At 39.4% G+C, this 20,120-nt stretch overlaps 2 protein-coding genes across 7 annotated transcripts in view; both read right to left on the bottom strand.

Annotated features, from left to right (window-relative positions):
• Positions 1-18,777, bottom strand: part of POLN (DNA polymerase nu) — a 177,576-nt gene extending 158,799 nt beyond the window's left edge. For 2 of the 3 annotated variants that reach the window (XM_082390927.1, XM_082390924.1), the window contains exons 1-3: positions 18,706-18,777; positions 17,876-17,933; positions 4,764-4,908 (exon numbers count right to left, since the gene is read on the bottom strand). In XM_082390927.1, the coding sequence (XP_082247053.1) occupies positions 4,764-4,902 (139 nt within the window). In that variant the 5' untranslated portion in view covers positions 4,903-4,908; positions 17,876-17,933; positions 18,706-18,777. Of the gene's footprint in view, positions 1-4,763; positions 5,422-17,875; positions 17,934-18,705 lie in introns of those variants that run through there. The other variant, XM_082390923.1, reaches the window with a different exon arrangement.
• Positions 6,661-18,812, bottom strand: HAUS3 (HAUS augmin like complex subunit 3). 4 transcript variants are annotated; one of them, XM_082390938.1, is made up of 6 exons: positions 18,706-18,768; positions 17,876-17,933; positions 16,452-17,505; positions 15,027-15,466; positions 13,250-13,478; positions 6,661-6,982 (listed from the first exon to the last, which is right to left on the bottom strand). In XM_082390938.1, exons 3-6 carry the CDS (start codon positions 17,358-17,360, stop codon positions 6,749-6,751), a joined length of 1,812 nt encoding a protein of 603 aa, XP_082247064.1. In that variant the 5' UTR covers positions 17,361-17,505; positions 17,876-17,933; positions 18,706-18,768; the 3' UTR covers positions 6,661-6,748. The 4 variants fall into 4 exon arrangements, with proteins under 4 accessions (XP_082247064.1, XP_082247063.1, XP_082247065.1 ...); XM_082390937.1 differs by lacking the exon at positions 17,876-17,933 and having other exon boundaries at positions 16,452-17,816; positions 18,706-18,812; XM_082390939.1 differs by lacking the exon at positions 17,876-17,933 and having other exon boundaries at positions 16,452-17,816; positions 18,727-18,771.
• Between the last annotated feature and the right edge of the window lie 1,308 nt (positions 18,813-20,120).

The raw sequence follows: 20,120 nt of genomic DNA, 5'->3' as shown, positions 1-20,120 counted from the left end.
TGTTTATCCACATTATTCTTGACCAGAATGAATATAATCAAAATAAATCTATTTTGTCATTTAGCTTTATGTTATCTGTCCTTGAAATTGCAAAGATTTCCACTAGATGGTGGGAATAAAGACACACTTCACATTAATGAATTGGATTTTGACAACATTTATCTTGAGGAGCCTTACACCTGTATTAATTTGTAATGTCTGGGCTTCCCTGGTGGCGCAGTGGTTAAGAATCCGCCTGCCAATGCAGGGGACACGGGTTTGAGCCCTGGTCTGGGAAGATCCCACATGCCATGGAGCAACTAAGCCCGTGCGTCACAACTACTGAGCCTGTGCTCTAGAGCCCACGGGCCACGACTACTGAGCCCACACGCCACAACTACTGAAGCCCGTGTGCCTAGAGCCCATGCTCCACAACAAGAGAAGCCCCTACTCACCACAACTAGAGAAAGTCCACGTGTGGCAACGAAGACCCAACGCAGCCAAAAATTAAATAAATAAATAAAATAAATGGCCCTTTAAAAAAAAATATGTAATGTCTGTAAAACTATTCTTATTTTACTAGAAAAAAAACGTATTCACCCCTAAGCTCTATTAAGTTAAAAACAATTTTGGATAAATGTGTACTAGAAAATGTTACTTGATTTCTATAGGTACTTAGGCAAAATACAGAGATGTAGTCTAATAAAAATGTGCTTAATCAAATGCATAATGTTCTACATAGCACCAGGCCAGCTGACAACCTTGAAATCACCATGAAAAATCTTCCTCCCCCAGTATTTCCCAAAGACTTTCAGTGGCATTACTGAACACTAAAATGACAATGTAAATTCAAGTCAGATGAACCCAATTCTGAATCTAGTTTAAAGGTGTAAGAGCTAAGGTAAAAAGCTAAGCCACAGTCACAAAAGACCCACCCATACAATGGTTTAAACCACAAAAGTTTTCTTCTCTCTCTTGGTCTGAGGTGAGTGGTCTCAGCTGGTGGAGCAGCTGTTTCATGAAGTCACTCTGGACCCGGGGTCCCTCCAGCACGTTGATTCACAGTCTTCTAGGACACTGTTATCATTTGCAGGTTGGAAAGGAGTCGTTTCAGGTTCCAACTGGATGGAAGGAAAGAGGCCAGCTGGGAAGCAAGTCAGGTGTCTTCGGGACTGCCCTGGCAACAGCACACCCTGCTGACAGGAACCTGCCACTTGGCCACACCTGGCTGCAAGGACACTGAGCCACGTCATCTGCTGTCATGCCTCCGAGGAGGATGGATGGACTCCGGTGTGGCGGACAAGTGATCTCTGCCAAAAAGGCCTTTGGAGCAATGTAAAACACCCTCATATGATTAGGGTGGCAAGTGGCTGCCATAAAAGTCAGCATAATGGTTACCTTTGAGCAGGAAGAGTTTTGAGAAGGAAATTTTGAGATATTGGCAATGTACGTGGCAGTTACATGATGTCCCCTTTATATTAACTCATTAAGCTGTATTTTAAGCTTTTGCATCTTTTTTTTCACAGCAAAGGGTTTTTAAATAAAGACCAACCCTGCTGCAAGAAGATACACACTGTCCAATCCTTAGTGGGTGTGTATACCTCAGTCAGCCTAGCAGATCAGAAAATTAGATTCCAAAGTGACATATAACATTGTTTGGTTTTACTTAAGACATTTTAAAAAAAAATTTATTTATTTATTTATTTATTTATTTATGGCTGTGCTCGGTCTTCGTTTCTGTGCGAGGGCTTTCTCCAGTTGCAGCAAGTGGGGGCCACTCTTCATCGCGGTGCGCGGGCCTCTCACTATCGCGGCCTCTCTTGTTGTGGAGCACAGGCTCTAGGCACACGGGCTTCAGTAGTTGTGGCTCACGGGCTCTAGAGCACAGGCTCAGTAGTTGTGGCTCACGGGCCTAGTAGCTCCGCGGCATGTGGGATCCTCCCAGACCAGGGCTCGAACCCGTGTCCCCTGCATTGGCAGGCAGATTCTCAACCACTGCGCCACCAGGGAAGCCCCTACTTAATACATTTTTGTAAAAGCAAATATTTGTAGTTTATTTCCATTGATTTCTGAGTTCAATTTCGCTATTTATCTAGTATGAAATGGGGTTGCAGAAATGAAATGCTGATCTACGATTTTATTTATAAGAGAGAAGGATTTGACATAACAGCTCAGCATGTGACAAGAGTCCGGGAATCAATTCAGGCTCAGCAGCATTCATTCACCAACAACCCACCAGCAATCCAACTTTAACTCAGATTTATATGAAATAAGAATAAAACGGGTGGGACTGTGTGGCAGACAGACTCTAGGGTGGTCCCACTACCCCTGCCTTCTAGTATTCATGCCCTTGTGTAACCCCTTGAGTGTGGGTGGGACTTACTTCTACCCAAAAGAATACAGCAACGGTGACAGAATGTGACTACCTTACATAAGAATGTAATGTCAGTCTTGCCAGGGACACTCTCTTGCCAGCTTTGAAAAAGCAAGCTCCAGTAATGTAAAGCTGCCTATGGAAAGAATCACATGGAAACGAACTGAGGGTAGCTTCTAGCCAACCATCACCAAGAACCGAGACCCTCAGTCCAAGAGCCTACAAGGGGCTGAACTCTGCCCACAACCACGAGAGCTTACAAGCAAATGCTTCCCATTTCGAGCCTCAGATGAGCCCCCAGCCCTGACTGGCACCTGCACTGCAGCCCTGCAGAGAACCCAGCTAAGCTGTGCCCAGGCTCCTGACCCACAGCAACTATGAGGCAACAAATGTGTGTTGTTTTAACTCACTAAGTTCATAGTAAGAGTGTGACACAGGAACAGATATAATCTTCGTGAAAATTCCACTTTTTCCAAATCCACGAACACTTGACAGAAAATACCTTATCTTCTCAATAAATTTATGAAAACTAGGATTTTAACAGGGTATTTTAAGAGCATGACAAGACAGTTCATGGCAGGGGCTGATTGCCATACATTTTTCTCAACAGAGACTCACATTACTGCTTCCAGAGGCATTTTATTATTTTATCAGTTTTTGAAGGTAAGCATATTTCGAACTCTGTCAAGTGCACACTGCTCTTTTATTTTGGAAAGCAAGTATACAGAATAAAGGAAAAGGCTCTTTGATTTTTTTAAAATTAATTAATTTCTTTATTTTTGGCTGTGTTGGGTCTTCGTTGCTCCACGCGGGCTTTCTCTAGTTGTGGCGAGCGGGGGCTACTCTTCGTTGCAGTGCGCGGGCTTCTCATTGCAGTGGCTTCTCTTGCTGCAGAGCACAAGCTCTAGGCACGCGGGCTTCAAGAGTTGTGGCACGTGTGCTCAGCAGTTGTGGCACATGGGCTTAGTTGTTCTGTGGCATGTGGGATCTTCCCAGACCAGGGATCGAACCCATGTCCCCTGCATTGGCAGGCAGATTCTTAACCACTGTGCCACTAGGGAAGTCCAGGCTCTTTGACGTTTGATGTTAACTTTACTACTTCCCCCAGCACCAACATTCCCCCTAAAACACTATCAATTGCTAGGTATGTAGTCCATACCCCAAAATTCTTACTCTTCATTACTGACTTCCATAACAAGGACAACAGATGCCTGAATATGAATAGACTGAAACGTTAAGCGTTACTGTATCTTAATCGACAAACTGCATTTGTAACAGCTTTTGCACTATTTGTTAATACTTCTCAATTATTTCATCTCAATATAATTAATTATATCTCACTCATAACCTACTCTGTAGAAGAGAAAAACAAATTATTGGTCCAGACTTACAATTTAAAATAAAAACTGCTTTGCTAGTAAAACAAACAAACAAAAACACCTGGTATTCCAACTATTTCAGTCACACTTGTGAGCATATGTCACTGCTTTTACTATTATATGTCATAAACATATGTACACAGGTCCACTGATCTTTGTCACGTAACAGTTTATACATTTCTACAGCGGTATAATACACATACTGTCAAGAACACTTCTCCTGTCCACCACAAATACGCAAATACAGGTTCAATCACCTGAGAGCTAAGGGTTTAGAAACGGGCACTATGAAAGAGCCCATCTCTTTTGAAGTTACTTAAACAGCTGATCCAGATTCTAAGGGAATGTTTGGCAGAAATGCCTGAAACAACGAAGAAAGTGTCACATTTTCAAAGCAGTAAGGGCTAAGAGAATATAAAATTTAGTGAGCAGAAGCTCAGTCATCACTGAATGAGAGTAAAACAAGGGGAAGCTGGACTGTTTGTAGGCAGGAACTTCCCTACACAGTAAAAAGTTCTATAGAAAAACTCTGCTACATTTCGTTTTGTGAAAATTAATAAGGAGAAGGCTCACTAAAATGGAGTTGGGAGGCCAGAAGGGGGAGCTCTCATGCAGTTACCACTCAAAGTCAGCAGGAGGAAGAATCAACAGGAAAGAATCAATTACAGGTCCCCACAGGAAAAGATGTACAGGGCATCTCCTACAAGAAATCCACTTCCCCAGCAACTCAGCCAGAAAGCAGCAGCACTCTGAACTCTCACTTTTCTCCAATGGACTGTGATTCAAAACAACCCCTGCCAACAACCACCTTTCTCTGTAAAATAATGTTCCTCTCCTTTGTTAGACTTGCCTTTGGCCTCTGTATAGCACGCTTCTCCCAAATTCCAGTTCTCTGCTATTCTCGAGTAAACCCATTTTTGCAGGTAAAATAACTGTTTCATTTTTAAGGTCAATGATTTTCAAAACTTAGTCTTAAGAATAATTAAGACTCAAGGTAACAAAAAATATGAAGGTTCATAAACATTACTCACTCTTTTCACTCTCTCTCCAATCCTTAGACTCCACTAAATCACCTGAACGCATAGCAGACATAATCTTCTGAGCAACACTGGAGAGTGGTATCTTACAGAGGTCAAAGCCTACAAATGCCTCGTAATTTTCCATTTTCATAAAATCCTAAACATAAGATAAACATAATACCCATATATTAATTTTGAGACTTCAAAATAAGAAAAAGTCATGTAAAAATTTTTATGTAGAGACATTCATGAAAATTACTATATTCACCACTACAGGAAATAGGTATTAATTGTCCCCATAATACAGATAAGATAGTAAGAAGAAAGTGAAACATTTAGAGGCTCAACTGGGTATTATGGTAAATAGACAACAAAGTAAAGAACGTATCTCCAATCTTGAAGCAAGCAATCTACTCAAATATTTCCTACTTCTTGAGGTTTGAAACAAACGGCTTAATTATAATCTTCAAGCATACAGATCTAGTAACATAAAAATTATTTTTGACTGTCTTGGGTTATTATGACAGACACATAACCTGACATCCTTTCACTTGCACTGCTGGGCTGTACTGGCCTCCTGGGCTGAGCAGGTGAAGGTCTAGAAGGGACGGTACAAATCGAGTAGCTGGTAATACATCTAATGTATTTGGCACTAATCTAAACAGAATTTGCTGTTTCATGAACCAGAAAACCAGGTGACATTTTCCCACATTACTGGAGAGGAGAAAAATTTCAAGTAAATTCTCAATTCCAAGGTAGGGCAGAGGGAAAAACAGGAACAAACAAAGGTTACCTGTGAGGAGTTAATAACAAAATCTTAGGCAAAACTTATTGCTACAAATTTTTCAAGCATATTAACATCTACTTAACAAATACAAATTTTGAAAAATGTACAAATACAATAATTAGCAAAACATATTTGTTCAAAATTGTCAAGGCCCATATGTCACCTAAGCATACCCATTTTCTGATGGTTGTAGCTAAAAAACTCCATAAAGATCACCTAAAATGTGAAGTTTTTAGACAGGCATTCCACATTACAAGCAGGTAATACATTTTTGGAGCAGTAATATTTCTTGAAGGTAGTGTCTAAATCTTCTCTTTTCTCCATAAAGCTTCTTAGTATGTAACAGAGGTCACATATAAACCTGGCACTCAAGAATCATTTGATGTAATAACTGATAAATAAGCTACTTCAAATTATTTTACCTCAACTCTTAAAATAATTTCTAATTGTCCAAATACTACACTTGTATCCCAACCAGTAGAATCCAACACTTAGGTATTTTCACTCCTAAGAAATTGATTAAAATAGTGTTATACATCTGAGCAACCACTTCTATGGAATTTTGAAATTTCATTTGAAAGTCATTCATTATATGTAAGTCAGACTGAAGTCAAAGCACTGCTGACATCTGTCCTGCAGAAATACTGAATCCCTAGGACCCAACCGCTAAAATGAGCAATGGCCAATGGAGACTTGACATTCTTTGTGGTACAAGCAGGAACATTAAAATAGTCTCGAAGTCTACAGCAGGGAATTATGGGTGAATACAGTTTGAGTGGCAGAATTTTACTTCATAGACAAATATGAGGGGACTTAACTATTCCATTTATTAAGGTCTACAGCTTTAACAATGCTGATTCAAAGTCCTACAAATTTTTAAAATATTTAACAGCAGAAATTTCTCTCTCTAAAAAAATAAAATGAGAGATACAATTAACTCTGTAAAAAATATTTGCATTATATAATAATGCTTTTTCCCTGTAACTTAAAAGTTACCAGGACTAAGTGCCACCAAGCAAATGTTCAAGTCATAAAAAGCACTGGTACTTTGAACAAACATATAATAAACCAAATTGATATAGTACTTGAATTCATTAAATGAAATGTTCCATTGACCTCGAATTTAAAATTTTCATAGTGTTTATTAGCTATATTCTCCTCCTAATATATAAAACATTAAAACACAGCACGTGCAGTAAATATTTCATTTTCAATCTTCAAGACCAACAGCCTTAATCTTTGACTGGTTTTCTAAATTCTCCACAATATCTTTCAGATAATCTTCATCTTTTAAAAAATATACATATAATTCTCTTTCCATTTGATGCAGTTTATTAGATGCCAAAATTTTTCTTTTTGTCTTCACATCAGCAAGAATATCAGTAAGAAGATGATTTAGCTTATTTAGTTGAGATTCAACTTGATGAAACTGCTCCATTAACTCCTAAAAGGAAAATAATAATGCTTTTAATTCAAGAGCTCTATTCATACTACCAATTATAAATTTTAAATGTAATTTACATAAGAATCTAAATGATATAATGATTATTCCCACAATCTCAACAATAAATGAACCTCAATTAAAAATCCATAGCAGGGGGTACGCTTCCCTGGTGGTCCAGTGGTTAAGACCCCGAGCTTCCACTGCAGGGGGCGGGGGTTCCATCCCTGGTCAGGGAATTAAGATCCCACATGCCGTGGGCCCCGGGCAAAAAAAAAAAATCCATAGCAGGATTAATAAAAAGTCTATGTATTGATAAGATCCATTGCAACAACTTCCTATAGGCAATTTTAAGTGATTCAAAGCAAACTCCTACTCCCTGAAGAGTACTTGATATGTAAACTGTTCTGCATATTCATACATTCAACAAGTATTACTGAATGCCCACCACGCACCAAGCACTGTTTTAAGACTCATTAAGAGTCTACAAATAGAAGAATGAGCACCATTTCCTTCATGGAACTTACATTCTGCTTAAGTAATCAAACCTTGTTTTAGCCTAAGCTGTTTACTCTAGACATCACAGGTACTGAGAAAACCTTGAAATGAAGCAATTACCGATATAAAAGAATTACCTTAACAAAAATCTCATTTTTCTTTTTTCACATTGTTACAGAGGATGGAACTGTATGTGACATTCAACAATCCTGACTTACTATGTAATTCTTCTCAAAAACCTAGACATGCTGGACCCTTCACGTTTAATAACTGAAATTCCTCACTTCTTAACATTAAAAGCAGTTTATTAACAAGTTTCCATGGCTTTCTAGTCACGTATTCTACTCCTATAATTTTTCAGCCAGTATTACCAAAGAGGTTCTCAGAAAATCTGTAGCTGTAACTACACCTCCACCTTCCACAGCCTCTCAGCATGGTCCACAGCATGGTAATCACCTGGGGGAGTTTGTTAAGAATAGATTCCTGCACCTCATTCCACACTAAATCACTCTGCAACAGGGCCAGAAGCTACATGTCAACAGGCTCCTTGGTGATTCTAACGTACAAATTCATGAACAACAGCTTCACACCTGTCATAAAAGCCAGTTCCAGAGAGTATTTCTTAAACTAACTACATTAAAAAAAAAAAAAAAATCAAGTAATAGCCACATTAAGTGGTCTCTCTTTGAGGAAAAGCTCTGTAAACTCGAATACAATGAGAAACATCTCACCTTTAGTTTCAATACTAAAGGTCTTAACAGTTACTAAAATAATACTCCTACAAATACTGAAAAATATTCAACTTCATTAATAAAAATGCAAGTTAAAATTCATATGGATGACACTTTATACCTCACTGGGATAGGGAAAAACATTAAATAATGATACCCAATGACATTATAGTGAAATCACCATATTTTAGTGATTCTAGGATGGAATCTTTCACATTTTAATATAACTGAAATCAACATGCACTGTACAATCAAGAGCATCATGTAACTGTTATTGACCAGACACTCATTAGAAGCACTTTATCACCAATATTTTATTTTTTGCCATGCCGCAAGGCTTGCAGGACCTTAGTTCTCCCAACCAGGGACTGAACCTGTGCCGCCTGAAGTGGAAGCGACGAGTCCTAACCACCGGACCGCCAAGGAATTCCCTCACCAATATATTTTTTAAATTTTTTATTGTGGTAAGAACACATAACGTGAGATCTCCCCTCTTAAATTCAGGAGTACAATATGGTATTGTTAACTACAGGCACAACGTTGTATAGCAGATTGCTAGAACTTGTTCATTTTGCATAACTGAAACTTTATACCTGTTGATCAACAACTTCCCATCCCTGGCAACCACCATTCTACTCTGTGCTTCTAATAAATCTATTTTAGATAGCTCATATAAGTGGAATCATGCACTATTTCTTCGTGACTGGCTTATTTCACTTAGCATAATCTCCTCAAGTTTCACCCATGTTGTGGCATTTTGCAGTTCTCTTTTTTTAAGGTTGAATAATATTCCATTGTATGTGTATACTATATTTTCTTTATCCATTCCTCCATGATGGACTTTTAGGTTGTTTCCACAGCTTAGCTATTATGAGTAAGTGCTGCGATGAACATGTGAGTGCAGACATCTCTTTAATATCCTGTTTTCATTTTCTTTGGATATATACCCAGAAGTAGGATTACAGGATCATAACAGTAATTCTATTTTTAAATTTTTTGAGGAAATTCCATACTGTTTTCCACAGCAGCTGCACCATTTTGCATGCCCACCAAAAATGGACAAGGGTTCCAACTTCCCCAAATCCTCACTAATCCTAGTCTTTTGGTTTTTGAGAACAGTCATCCTAACAGGCGTAAGGTGTTATCTCACTGTGGTTCTGATTTGCATTTCCCTGATAATTAGATAATCGAACATCTACTCATAAACCTGTTGGCCATCTGTATGTCTTCTTTGGAGAAATGTCTATTCCAGTCCTTAGCCCATTTTAAAATCAGGTTATTAAGTTTTCTGCTATCACCAACATTCTTAATGTATAATGTGGAAAAATATTAAAAGTACTTTGAGTCAAGAAATAACATAGAAGTGGACACTAAATGTGAAGCTTTAGAAACACCTTAACCATTTTAATTGGCTTTTTCCCTTTTAATGTATATTCGAAAGTGCTATGATAAAAACCTATGCCTACCCACACCTAAAAGGTATCTTCTAATAGGCATGAAATAAAAATTCTAAATAAGGAAGTACTGTGTCAGTTTAACTGAAAAAGTTTTTTCTTTCTTAGAAATTCATGAAATTATGGTGTATCATATGATAAGTGGTGTCTAGCAGACATTTAATAGTGCTGGTGGCACTGTAAGTCGGTACAGCTCCTTTGAAAAGCAATATGGCAGTATCAAAGGCCAAAAAATAATGTGTATACCCAAGAAATCCAATAATTCTACTTCTAAGAGTTCATCCAAATGAATGTATCAAAAAAAAAAAGGGAAAGTATCCAACAACAAAAAGCTATATACACAAGATATACATGATCTCATTCAAGAGCAAACATAAGAAAAAAATGAAGACTATCAAAATACCTGAAAATGGTGGACTGGTTACACAAATTATGACACAGTAATTAAATCAAGAGTATTATAAATATTAAAAATTAATATCGTTTAGCATGGAAATGTTTATTTCATAATGCTAAGTATAAAGGAAGAACATGAAAGATACATTAAGTAAAGGAAAAAAGCATCCACCTTGCAAATACTAACCAAAAGAAAGATAGCATAGGAATATTAATATCAGACAAGAGAATATTAAGACAAAAAGCACAATACAGGGTCATTATATAATGCTCAATGGTTCAATTCACTGCAATTTAAGTCTACCAGAATAATTCACTGCGATTTTAAATTTGGATGTAACTTATAAAATAAACTCAAATATAAAGAAAAAACCGACAGAACTACAAGGAGAAATTTTCAAATCCACCATCATGGGACTTTTACATAATTGTTTAAAAGATCAAGAAGCTAAAAATCACTAATAGGAGACTTTAAAAAACTAATCACAAATATCACTTCACATCCGTTAGGATGACTGTTATATATTTTGTAAAAAGGGAAAATAACAAGTGTAGGCGAGGACACGGAGAAACTGGAACCCTGGTGCAGCTGCCGTGGAAATGTTCAGCAGTTCCTCAGAAAGTTAAACACAGACGTAACACATGACTCAGCATCCACTCCTAGGTATAGACCCAAAAGGAATGAAAACAGGGACTCAAATTCTTGTACAACAATGTTCACAGCAGCATTATTCACAACAGCCAAAAGGTGTAAACAACCGAAGTGTCTATTAAACAGATGAACAGATAAAATGTGATGTATACACACGATGGAATACTCAGCCCCAAAAAGGAATAAAATTCTCACACCTCATGCAATATGGGTGATACTTAAGGACATTATGCTAAAATAAGCCAAACACAAAAGGACAAATATTATACAATTCTACTTACATTAAGTACCTAGAGTAGGCAAATTCATAGAGACAGAAACTGGAATAGAGTTACCAGGGATGGGGGAAAGGAGGAATGGAGAGTTAATATTTAACAGGCACAGAGATTGGCCCATTTGGGATGAGGAAAAAGTTCTGGAAAATGTATGGTGTCATGGTTGCACGACACTGTGAATGTATTTAATGTCACTGAATTGCACACTTTAAAATGGTTAAAATTGTAAATGTTACATTTTGTGTATTTTACCACAGTAAAAAAAATTATTTAAAAAAACTAATCATAAGCCTTCTTATTTCAAGAAAAGTAAGCTAGTTACTCAGATCAATTCTTCCACAGGAAAAAATGTGAAAGGTGAAATGAAGTACTTAAAGAGTCAAACAAAACAAAAGCTTCCTAAAAGCAACAAAGAGATAACAAGACATTAAAAGAAACTACAAGTCCATAAAACAATACAGATTGGTAAGGGAGCCCAGGAGGTGCTTTACTCAATTGCCAATCTTGGAAAATAGGAATCCATGATTCCTGAGACTCACAAGATGAGTGGGAGAAAAATCAAAGTCCAAGGTCCACAGAAGGTGGGAAGTCAAACAGGAGAGACTCTCTTCATAATAAACTAAGGACTCGAAGGACACCAACAGTCTTAAGATCAGGATGGCCAGAGGTGGAAGAGCCCTTGGTTAGAATTACAGCCCCAATAGGAATCACCTGGGTCCTCCGAAAACAGAGTTTGAACTCATTTATGGTTCAGAAGTGGTGGTGCCCAAAATATCTAACAAAACATACATGAAGGCAGAAGGCATTTAAGGATCCTTTATCTCATAATGTAAGAGGGTCCCTTCACCAGAAAGATACTGATTTTAAACTTGTATGCCTCATTAAATGGTGATGGGACAATTTGGTTATTCATAGGGAAAAATAAAAATAAAATTAGAACTCTACCGCTCATGTCATACATAAAAATAAACTCTTGGTGGATTAAAGAACTGAACTTGAACAGCATAACTTTAAGATAAAGTAACGGGGACTATCATTATGATGTTAAGGGTAAACCATAAGAGTGATAAATGACATGACATTAAAATCTCAAAAAAAAAAAAAAAAGCCAAAAATAAACTAACAGGAAACAGTAAAAAGAAAAAAACAAGCCACAAATAGGGAGCAAATATACATAACACACATCACTGACAAAGGACTGGCATCTGAAATACATAAATAACTCCTACTGAAAGGGGGTTCAACCTCCCTAACCATCAGAGAAATGCAAATTACAAACTCAACGGGACACTATTTTACATCTATACAGAGTGAGAGAAAATTATAAATCAGACAGTGCTATGTGATGAAAAGGATATGGATACATAGCCTCTCTTAAACACCGCTGGTACAGTATGGTACAACCCCTTTAGAAATCAGTTTGATGTACACTGTAAAACTGAACCTGTTATCTAGCAATTCCACGCCTGTGTGAGGGGACAGCGAGTGATGTGAGTGAGTGTGTGTGTGTGTGTGTGTGTGTGTGTGTGTGTGTGTGTATAGGCATGCATCTATAAGACATGCAACAAGACTATACATAGCAGTATAATCTACAACGGCAAAAACTGGAAATAATCTAAATGTCTGTCAACAGAATAGATAATTGTGGGATTTCACATAAGAAAATACTAACTATACAAAAAAGAAAACTATAAATGAGCTATAGCTTTACAATTATCAACATGGATGAATCTCAAAATCATATTAAGAAACAAGCAAGTTACTAAAGAATACATTAATACAATCTATATAAAGTTCAGAAACATACAAAACTAAATAATGCACGGTCTGTATTATAAATAAAAGAAAGCGAATGACAAAATTAAGCGTAGTAGTTACTCCTTGAAGAAGAGAGGGGAATGCTATTAGGAGGAGCACGCTATTACTAAGTGTACACAGGATTTTAGAGATATAAGGGCAATCCTCTATTTACTAAGATGGGTGAAAAAAATACAGGGGTGGTTTTATTTTTCTTAATTCTTAGCATAAACATTACATATCCTTCTACATCTGAAATATTTCAGAATTTTTTAAAATTCTGTGTACACTGATCAAAACTATCTGAAAAATATATTTATATGTGGATAAAAATGAGATATGAAAATGTTATTATTAGGGCAATGGGATATGGAGTAGTATTTTCTTCATGTTAACATTTTCTTTAGCAACTTTTACAATAAACACTATTTTTTAAAGTATTTTTAATTACTATGGCAAGCACCCACCTGATCACTAAGCAAAAGCTGATTTCCTCCTTGATACAAAGCATCACAAAGCATGTCCACATCATTATTTAGTTTGGACAGAAAGAAAGAATGCTCTTGAGCAGATACTGCTAACTGCTCTTGTACCAAAGAAACGTCCTGTTTTAATTTCTCAGCCACTTCTTCCAGGTTTCCATGGGTTATAAACAATTCTTTTTTCTTATTCTCTCCTTCTAAAAGTTGATAAAGCCTAAAATGTGAAGATTAAAAATTATAGAAAAAAATTCTCAAGTCAGTACAGTTTTCAAAATTATAATCCACTATATTGGGCCATCTTTGGGGAAAGCTAACAATCTATAAATATTAATCAAACAACTAAAAACATTCCAACTAAAACACTACCTCATTACAGAAATATGTATTCTAATTATTGTATCTGAATGCCTGGTTTTCCCATCTTCCAAGTTTTAGACAAAAAATTCTTTTTGACTTTAACTGCCATTAACCTACTTCAAACAAACGTTTCAGAAATACCTCCCTAGAAAACAATTCTTTCACAGAACACAACTATGATGTAGTAGAAACAGCAATGAACTTGAAACAGAAGACCTAGATCTGAGTTCTGGCTGCCACGTAAGACCTAAGTCAAGTCAACCTCTGAGACTTAATTTTCACATCCTAATACCTACCTAATTTTAAAGGACTGTGATAAACTTAAAAAAACTGAAAATATAAACAACGTAAAATGTTTTAAAAAGTAAACAGTAAAGAGCTATGTAAATAGTAATAGTAAACTTGCTACTCCAGTTATGTTCATATTTGCTTGACAAATTAAATTCCTAATGACCCATGAGGTCACTTTAACACTTCAAACATTAATGGCAGAAATATCCTATGAGACAAATGGAAAAATGTGAGGCAGCACCTTCTACATATTTATGACAGAAAGTGTCTGCTCTTTTTCCTAGAATTTTTTTAAAATGTATTATTTTAATTATTTTAACAAGTTGCAATAGGTTTCCTAAAACAGGTTCAAGCCTAAGGCTAATTCTGTTCTTGTGGAATGTCACTACACAATTCCAGGGGGCACCATTTACACAGAATCATGAGGTCAATGCCACCTCTGAAAGTGTGCAGTGAGGCAGCCCTATCCATGCCCCTCATTTCATTAATAAGAACACAAAGTATTAGATGATTTTCTTCTAGTCTAGAGAAAAATCGGGAGTAGGATCCAGAGTTTCGAGTCCTTTGACTACTTTAGCCCTCCAATTTCAGTATCCCCATACCATCAATTGCTTAGACATCCAGAAAAGACTGGAAGCTAGCATTCATTCTTGCTGATTCACCTGACTAGATGCAAAAATGAAGTCTTCTCTCCTCTCTACTGCTGCCTTCTCCAAATGCAGTCAATTCTCTGCTCTGCAATACTTGCTATACACCCAGCTGTATTCAAACTTCCTGCTGTAAATTAAACTCCTGCCCCAAATCTAAAAACATCAATAAATAGTGCCCAAACATGAATAAAGACCTTGTATTGTATATTTTCAATCCTCCAAAGCATCCACCTCACATCTAAACCAGCTACTTCCAGATTTAACATAAATGAAAAAGAGAGCAAGAAATTAAAAAGGAAAAAGAAACATATAAGAATATAACAGAAAGGTGGAAGAAACGAATACAAAGGCCAAAAATGGAGTGCAAAGAATTCTTTAAACGTCCACAATTTTAGTTCAAACTCTAGTATTTTACAAAAACGAATGGAAAAATAATTATTCACTAAAGAAACAATGAAGCCTACCTATGAGTAGAATAATCCTTGGTATCAATGGTATTCCTTGGATTTATCTGCTGAGATACTGATGGGTCTGTCAGCATTTCTAATTGGTGGTGGAGCATCAAATTACTTTGACTAAGTTCTTGAACCAAGTTTTCAAGCTGACGATATATGTCCCAATGCCTTCTCAATTCAATTTCATATGATAATTGTACAAGTTCAAATGATGCCTTTTGCTTTATCAACTGATTTAAAACTAACTCTTGTCTTGCTGTGTAATAGTCTTGTTTAGCAATCTGCAGATCGAAATCTCCCTTTACAACTGGCATATTCAATAACTGGGCATTCTCTTTTACCACAGCAGGCAAAATTTTGTCTTTTATATGAGTGATTTGTTCTTCAAGTTTCAGAATCTCACTGTTCAAGCTAGAAATTTTAGCATCCAAAATATCTTTGCCAAGAGCCTACACAAAGAAAACAATTACATTTCAAACTGTTAAGTATAAAGTTGAAATAGTTTTAGAATTATTTTCACTTTCCATTTTAGGTTATCAGATAACATACTCACTAATAAAAACTTATTTCATATTAGCAGAAGCCAAAATCACAGTTTAAAAAAGTGTAGACTAAGCCAAGGGTAAAGCCATTATGAACTGCTAACTTTTAATGCTATTACTACCATGTAAAATACTAGACACAATAATGGACATCTTGTCCAGACACAAAACAGACATCTTGTCATGTTTGTCTTAATAAAAATCACACTACTCACCGAATGCTAATGTATACTATTTAAGTTTTTCTTAAAATTAAAATAATCTCAGTAGCTATTCTCCCAGCCTGCCTGTTGATTTTAGCACTTCTACAGAATAATAGGACTTCACACATCATTCCAAAGTTTGTGTCAGTTATAGGTATTCAGCTTCAGAAAAGCTGATATTTTTACTCAACTATCTAGTGGCTACATTACCAAGAAAGCAAGCTTCCCAAGAGTGCAGATGGCTACCTATAATACATCTATACATTCTCAGAAAAGAATCAGGGTTTCAGTCCACTGAACTGAATCTCCAACTTCATTAGCACCATCCTCTGGTCAGCGCAAACAAGGCAGAAAACCCGTAACACAGCAAGAAGGCTCTTTACCCATTCATCATAAAAAAGGAAATGTCAGGGTCACCTGTATCTGAACCAACACAGAATGCAAAAGTACTTTTATTTAAAGTGAGCTAGATAATGTGGTCGGGTTATAATTACTATTTCTGCCCTCGGCTAATATGAAGATCTATTTGTACGAAACAATGACACAGATCACAACTAAACACTGAACAAACAGAAAACAAGAGACTGTGATTCCTTACTATATCCCCCTTTCTAAAGACTTTACTATCAGTATTACTCCATTATCAACAACAATTTCAATATGAATCCAGTCTCATTTCTCATGTTTACCTTGCTAGTGAGGCTATGAAGATTCTCCTCTGCCCATTTTATACTTGACTTCAGGCTCAAATTTCTTGCTTTCAAGTGAATTAACTGATGTTGAGCACAAATATATGCCAGCTGCAGCCTAGCCATCTCTAGCCGTCTCTCCTCAAGAACTTCTTGATTATCACAAATAGAGGGTGCTTGTATATCTAAAAGTTGAAAATTTTCTTCGTTTGAACTTTCAACTACTTCATGTACACCTTGAAAGAACTGTTTTTTGGTATATAAGGTTAATGCTGTTGTGCTTTGCTCTTCTTGGCTTAGATATTTTTCCAATGAAAATTGAGATAAAAACACCAGTGGATTTGTCCCTTGACCCAAATTCGAATGTCTGAAGAACACCAGTAATTTTGCAACTCCATCGGTAAGAGTGTGGAGCTCATTACTGATCTTAGTACTGGCAGCATTTAGAATTCGCTGACTCTGCTTCAGCTTTTTATTGGCTGCTCCTTCTTTAGCATTTAACCTCAGAGATTTGTGGCTAGTTACCGAAGCCATCAACTGGCATTTATTACGTCGCTGAATTTTTAGGTTCTTTAATTTCTGCAGAGTTTGAACCTCATCCTCTAATTTCTCCAGCTCTTTGTCATTCAGGGTAGGTGTCTTCAAATCAGAAGTTTTACAGGTTTTAAGAACTTCATCCAACGCTGCTCCTTCTAGGATGGGCTTGCCTGATTTCTGAAGAATGCTAAAAGCTTCCAATTCCTCTTCAGATAATACGTTCTGTTCACTCACATTCCCACAAAACCACTTCAAAAATGATTCATTCTCAACAGTCTCAAACAACCAGTCAAAATCTTCCCCATTAAGAATATCAGCTTTGGGATAATCAATTTTTTTTAACGTTTCCACAAACTCCTTTCCACAACTCATGGTTTAACTACCCAAATTTTTTGTAACTGATAAGGCTTTATGGTGTTGATATTTAGAAAATGAATCCAAATACACACAAAACTAATTTTACGTTAAGTCCACAGAGAAGGGGGAAAGATATTTTTAGACTCTATAATAATTTCTCCTGGGGGGGGAAAAAAAACAAGTGTTAGATCACAAATAGGGCGACTATATCTTTGAAAAGATGATACAGCTAAACATCACAAGATACAGTTGTAGCTGGAAAGTCTGATGAAGATAAACAATTAGGGTATTACTTAGAATAATGCAACAGTAATGAAAACCTAATTAACAAATCCTATTTTTTCCAAAGATAACACGGTTTAAAGTACGTTGTATTTTATAGAGCAGCAGTTTAGTTTTTAATTCAAAATACACGGATGTAAATATGTCCAAGCCATCACGCGGCTAAGCAGCCTCTTTTCCCTGTCCTTCCTGAGAAAATAGAAATAAATATGGTAAGATTTTTGAAGAAGAGTCAACTAAATATTTACCTGAATGACTCAGTCAGCATCCGCATTCACGCAAGAACCAAAGTCAGATACGACGAACCTAGCGCAGAGAAAATCAGGCTTAAGGTTTAAGAACCACCCCCGACTTGAGAAGAGCCAAAGGACTGCGAAGTCGTTCAATAAAGGTACTTGAGGCATTTATTATTTTCAGCACAGGGACCACCTGTCCACGCTGCAAACTCCAGGGACGGATGCAGGAGGCACAGAGGAGGGCCCCAGCAACACATCTGCGGCCCTCGGTGATTTGCGGTGATGCAGTCAGCGATGACTGGTACGCGCGTCAATAAACTGCTCGTCCACAGAGGCCGCCGAATCGGCGCCAAGACAAACTGCACAAAGCTCAGGCGGGTGCCCGGCCGGCCTGCGGGGCTCAGGTGCGCCCCCCCGCGTCCTAGCAGCGCCTCAGGGTCGGGCCCGGTCGGGCCCGGCCGGGCGGGGCCCCGGGCGCCCCCCCACGCCCGCACTGGAGCCCCCCGTTTCCGGCCGCGCCCCTCGCCCCTCACTAGCGCCCCCGGCCCCCGCCCCGCACCGAAGGGAGCCCCCAGTGTCCCGCCGCTCTCCTCGCCCCTCCGGGCGCCGCCCCCCGACCGCACTGGAGCCGCCAAGCTCCGGACGCTCCCCTCGCCCACCCGGCCCCCACTCGCACCCCCGGCCCCTCGCCCTACGGACAGCGACTGCGCCGCGCGGGCAAGTACCTGAGCGCCGAAAGACGTCCCCAGGGACGCCCGGAAGGAAGACGCAGCCCGCTGACCCGCGCCGCTCCCACAGCCCCACCTCCCGCCTGACAGAACTGCGAGGCGACCGCCACACACCTCAGAAAGCTCGGCTCTCACCCCTCAACAGCCCGCCGCCGCGCCTCGCACGGCCTCACGGGAACACCACCCCCGCGCGCGCGCAGAAGGCCAAGGCCGGGTCGCGGGGCGACCTTCTGCACAGGCGCAGGGTCGGAAGAGGCGGGGCTGGCTGGGGCGGGCCCCCGGCCCCACGTCTACCAGCAGGGAGCGAGCTGATTGGCTCCCTGCGTCAGGGGCGGGGCCGGGGCGCGCGTGGGGGAGGGGTGGGGTGGGGTCTGGGGGTCGCCTAGGCGGGCGGTTCGGCCTCGCGCAGTCGGTGGGCCTGCACGCAGTACCCCGTCTGCACCCTCTCGGGGGGGCTGGCTTTCAGCCGCAGCCTCGTTGGGTCGGGAGCGCGCACCGGAGCCAGCCCCGCCCTGCCCTGCCCTGCCCTGCCCTGCCCTGCCCTGCCGCCCGCCCCGTGACCGGGCAGCCCCGGCCCCGTGGCCTCTGCGTCCCGTCCTCCCCGGCCGCGGGGCCGCGCTCCACTGCGGAGTGCGCGTGGACGAGCTCGCGGAGCAGACTTACTCGCCTCACAGCCTTTTACGATGAACGCTGTTTTGCAAGAGCGCTTAGTTACTAAGCCCTCACCTGACAATCCCATTTTCCACATACGACTTTTAAATAAAAGTTGAAACTATAACTCGTATAGACATACAGTGGATATGTGTCGGGATGGAGACGGTTTCCAAGGAGGATGCCGGAAATGGAAGATGTGTGGTCAGCGAAAAGAACAGTGCTCAAATAAGACTGCCGAGTTTGATGCAAATCTGGTTGACGCCCTACCGTCCAATGAAACCAGACTTTTGGCGGTTATCATTTGTATTGGGCAGAATTCATTTGCATCTCTACCAGACACAAATCATTTTTAAGTTACCAATCTTCTACAAATTAACATCGAAATGTGCAAGGTTGGGGCCCTGGTCAATTACTACATAGTCAGTACCCCCCCACCCCACCCCCAGCATCAAATGGCCCTAAGGTGGCTTGTTAGACAATGTCCTAGTCTAGTGCGACATCGGAAGGGCACAAGTCTTTCCGGATGATTTTTCTTAGTATTTTTAAGAAGAGAAAGAATAATGTTCTGGGGCAGATACCATGAAATTAATCTTGACTTGAACATATTTATTAATTCATTTGTTTTACTTTTTTAATCCTCCTCTTCTAAAAGACAATAAAGCCTAAAATGATCGGAAAAACAAACATTACAGAAGAAAAAATTCACAGAGCAGTGCCCGGCCTGAACGCAGGGGCCTGGCCCCGGGCGGGCGGGGAATGGTCCTGTTGGTGTGAGCTGGGAGGCTGGGTTAAGAGCCCCGAGCCCGGGAAGACTCACTCCTTTGCCCAGCCGTGGGGATGGGGATGGGGATGGGGGCGAGCTGCGGGGAGAGGAG

Source organism: Balaenoptera borealis (genome assembly GCF_965194805.1).
Source record: "Balaenoptera borealis genome assembly, chromosome: 4".
Lineage (NCBI taxonomy): Eukaryota > Metazoa > Chordata > Mammalia > Artiodactyla > Balaenopteridae > Balaenoptera > Balaenoptera borealis.
This window is presented reverse-complemented; position numbering and strand designations above follow the sequence as displayed.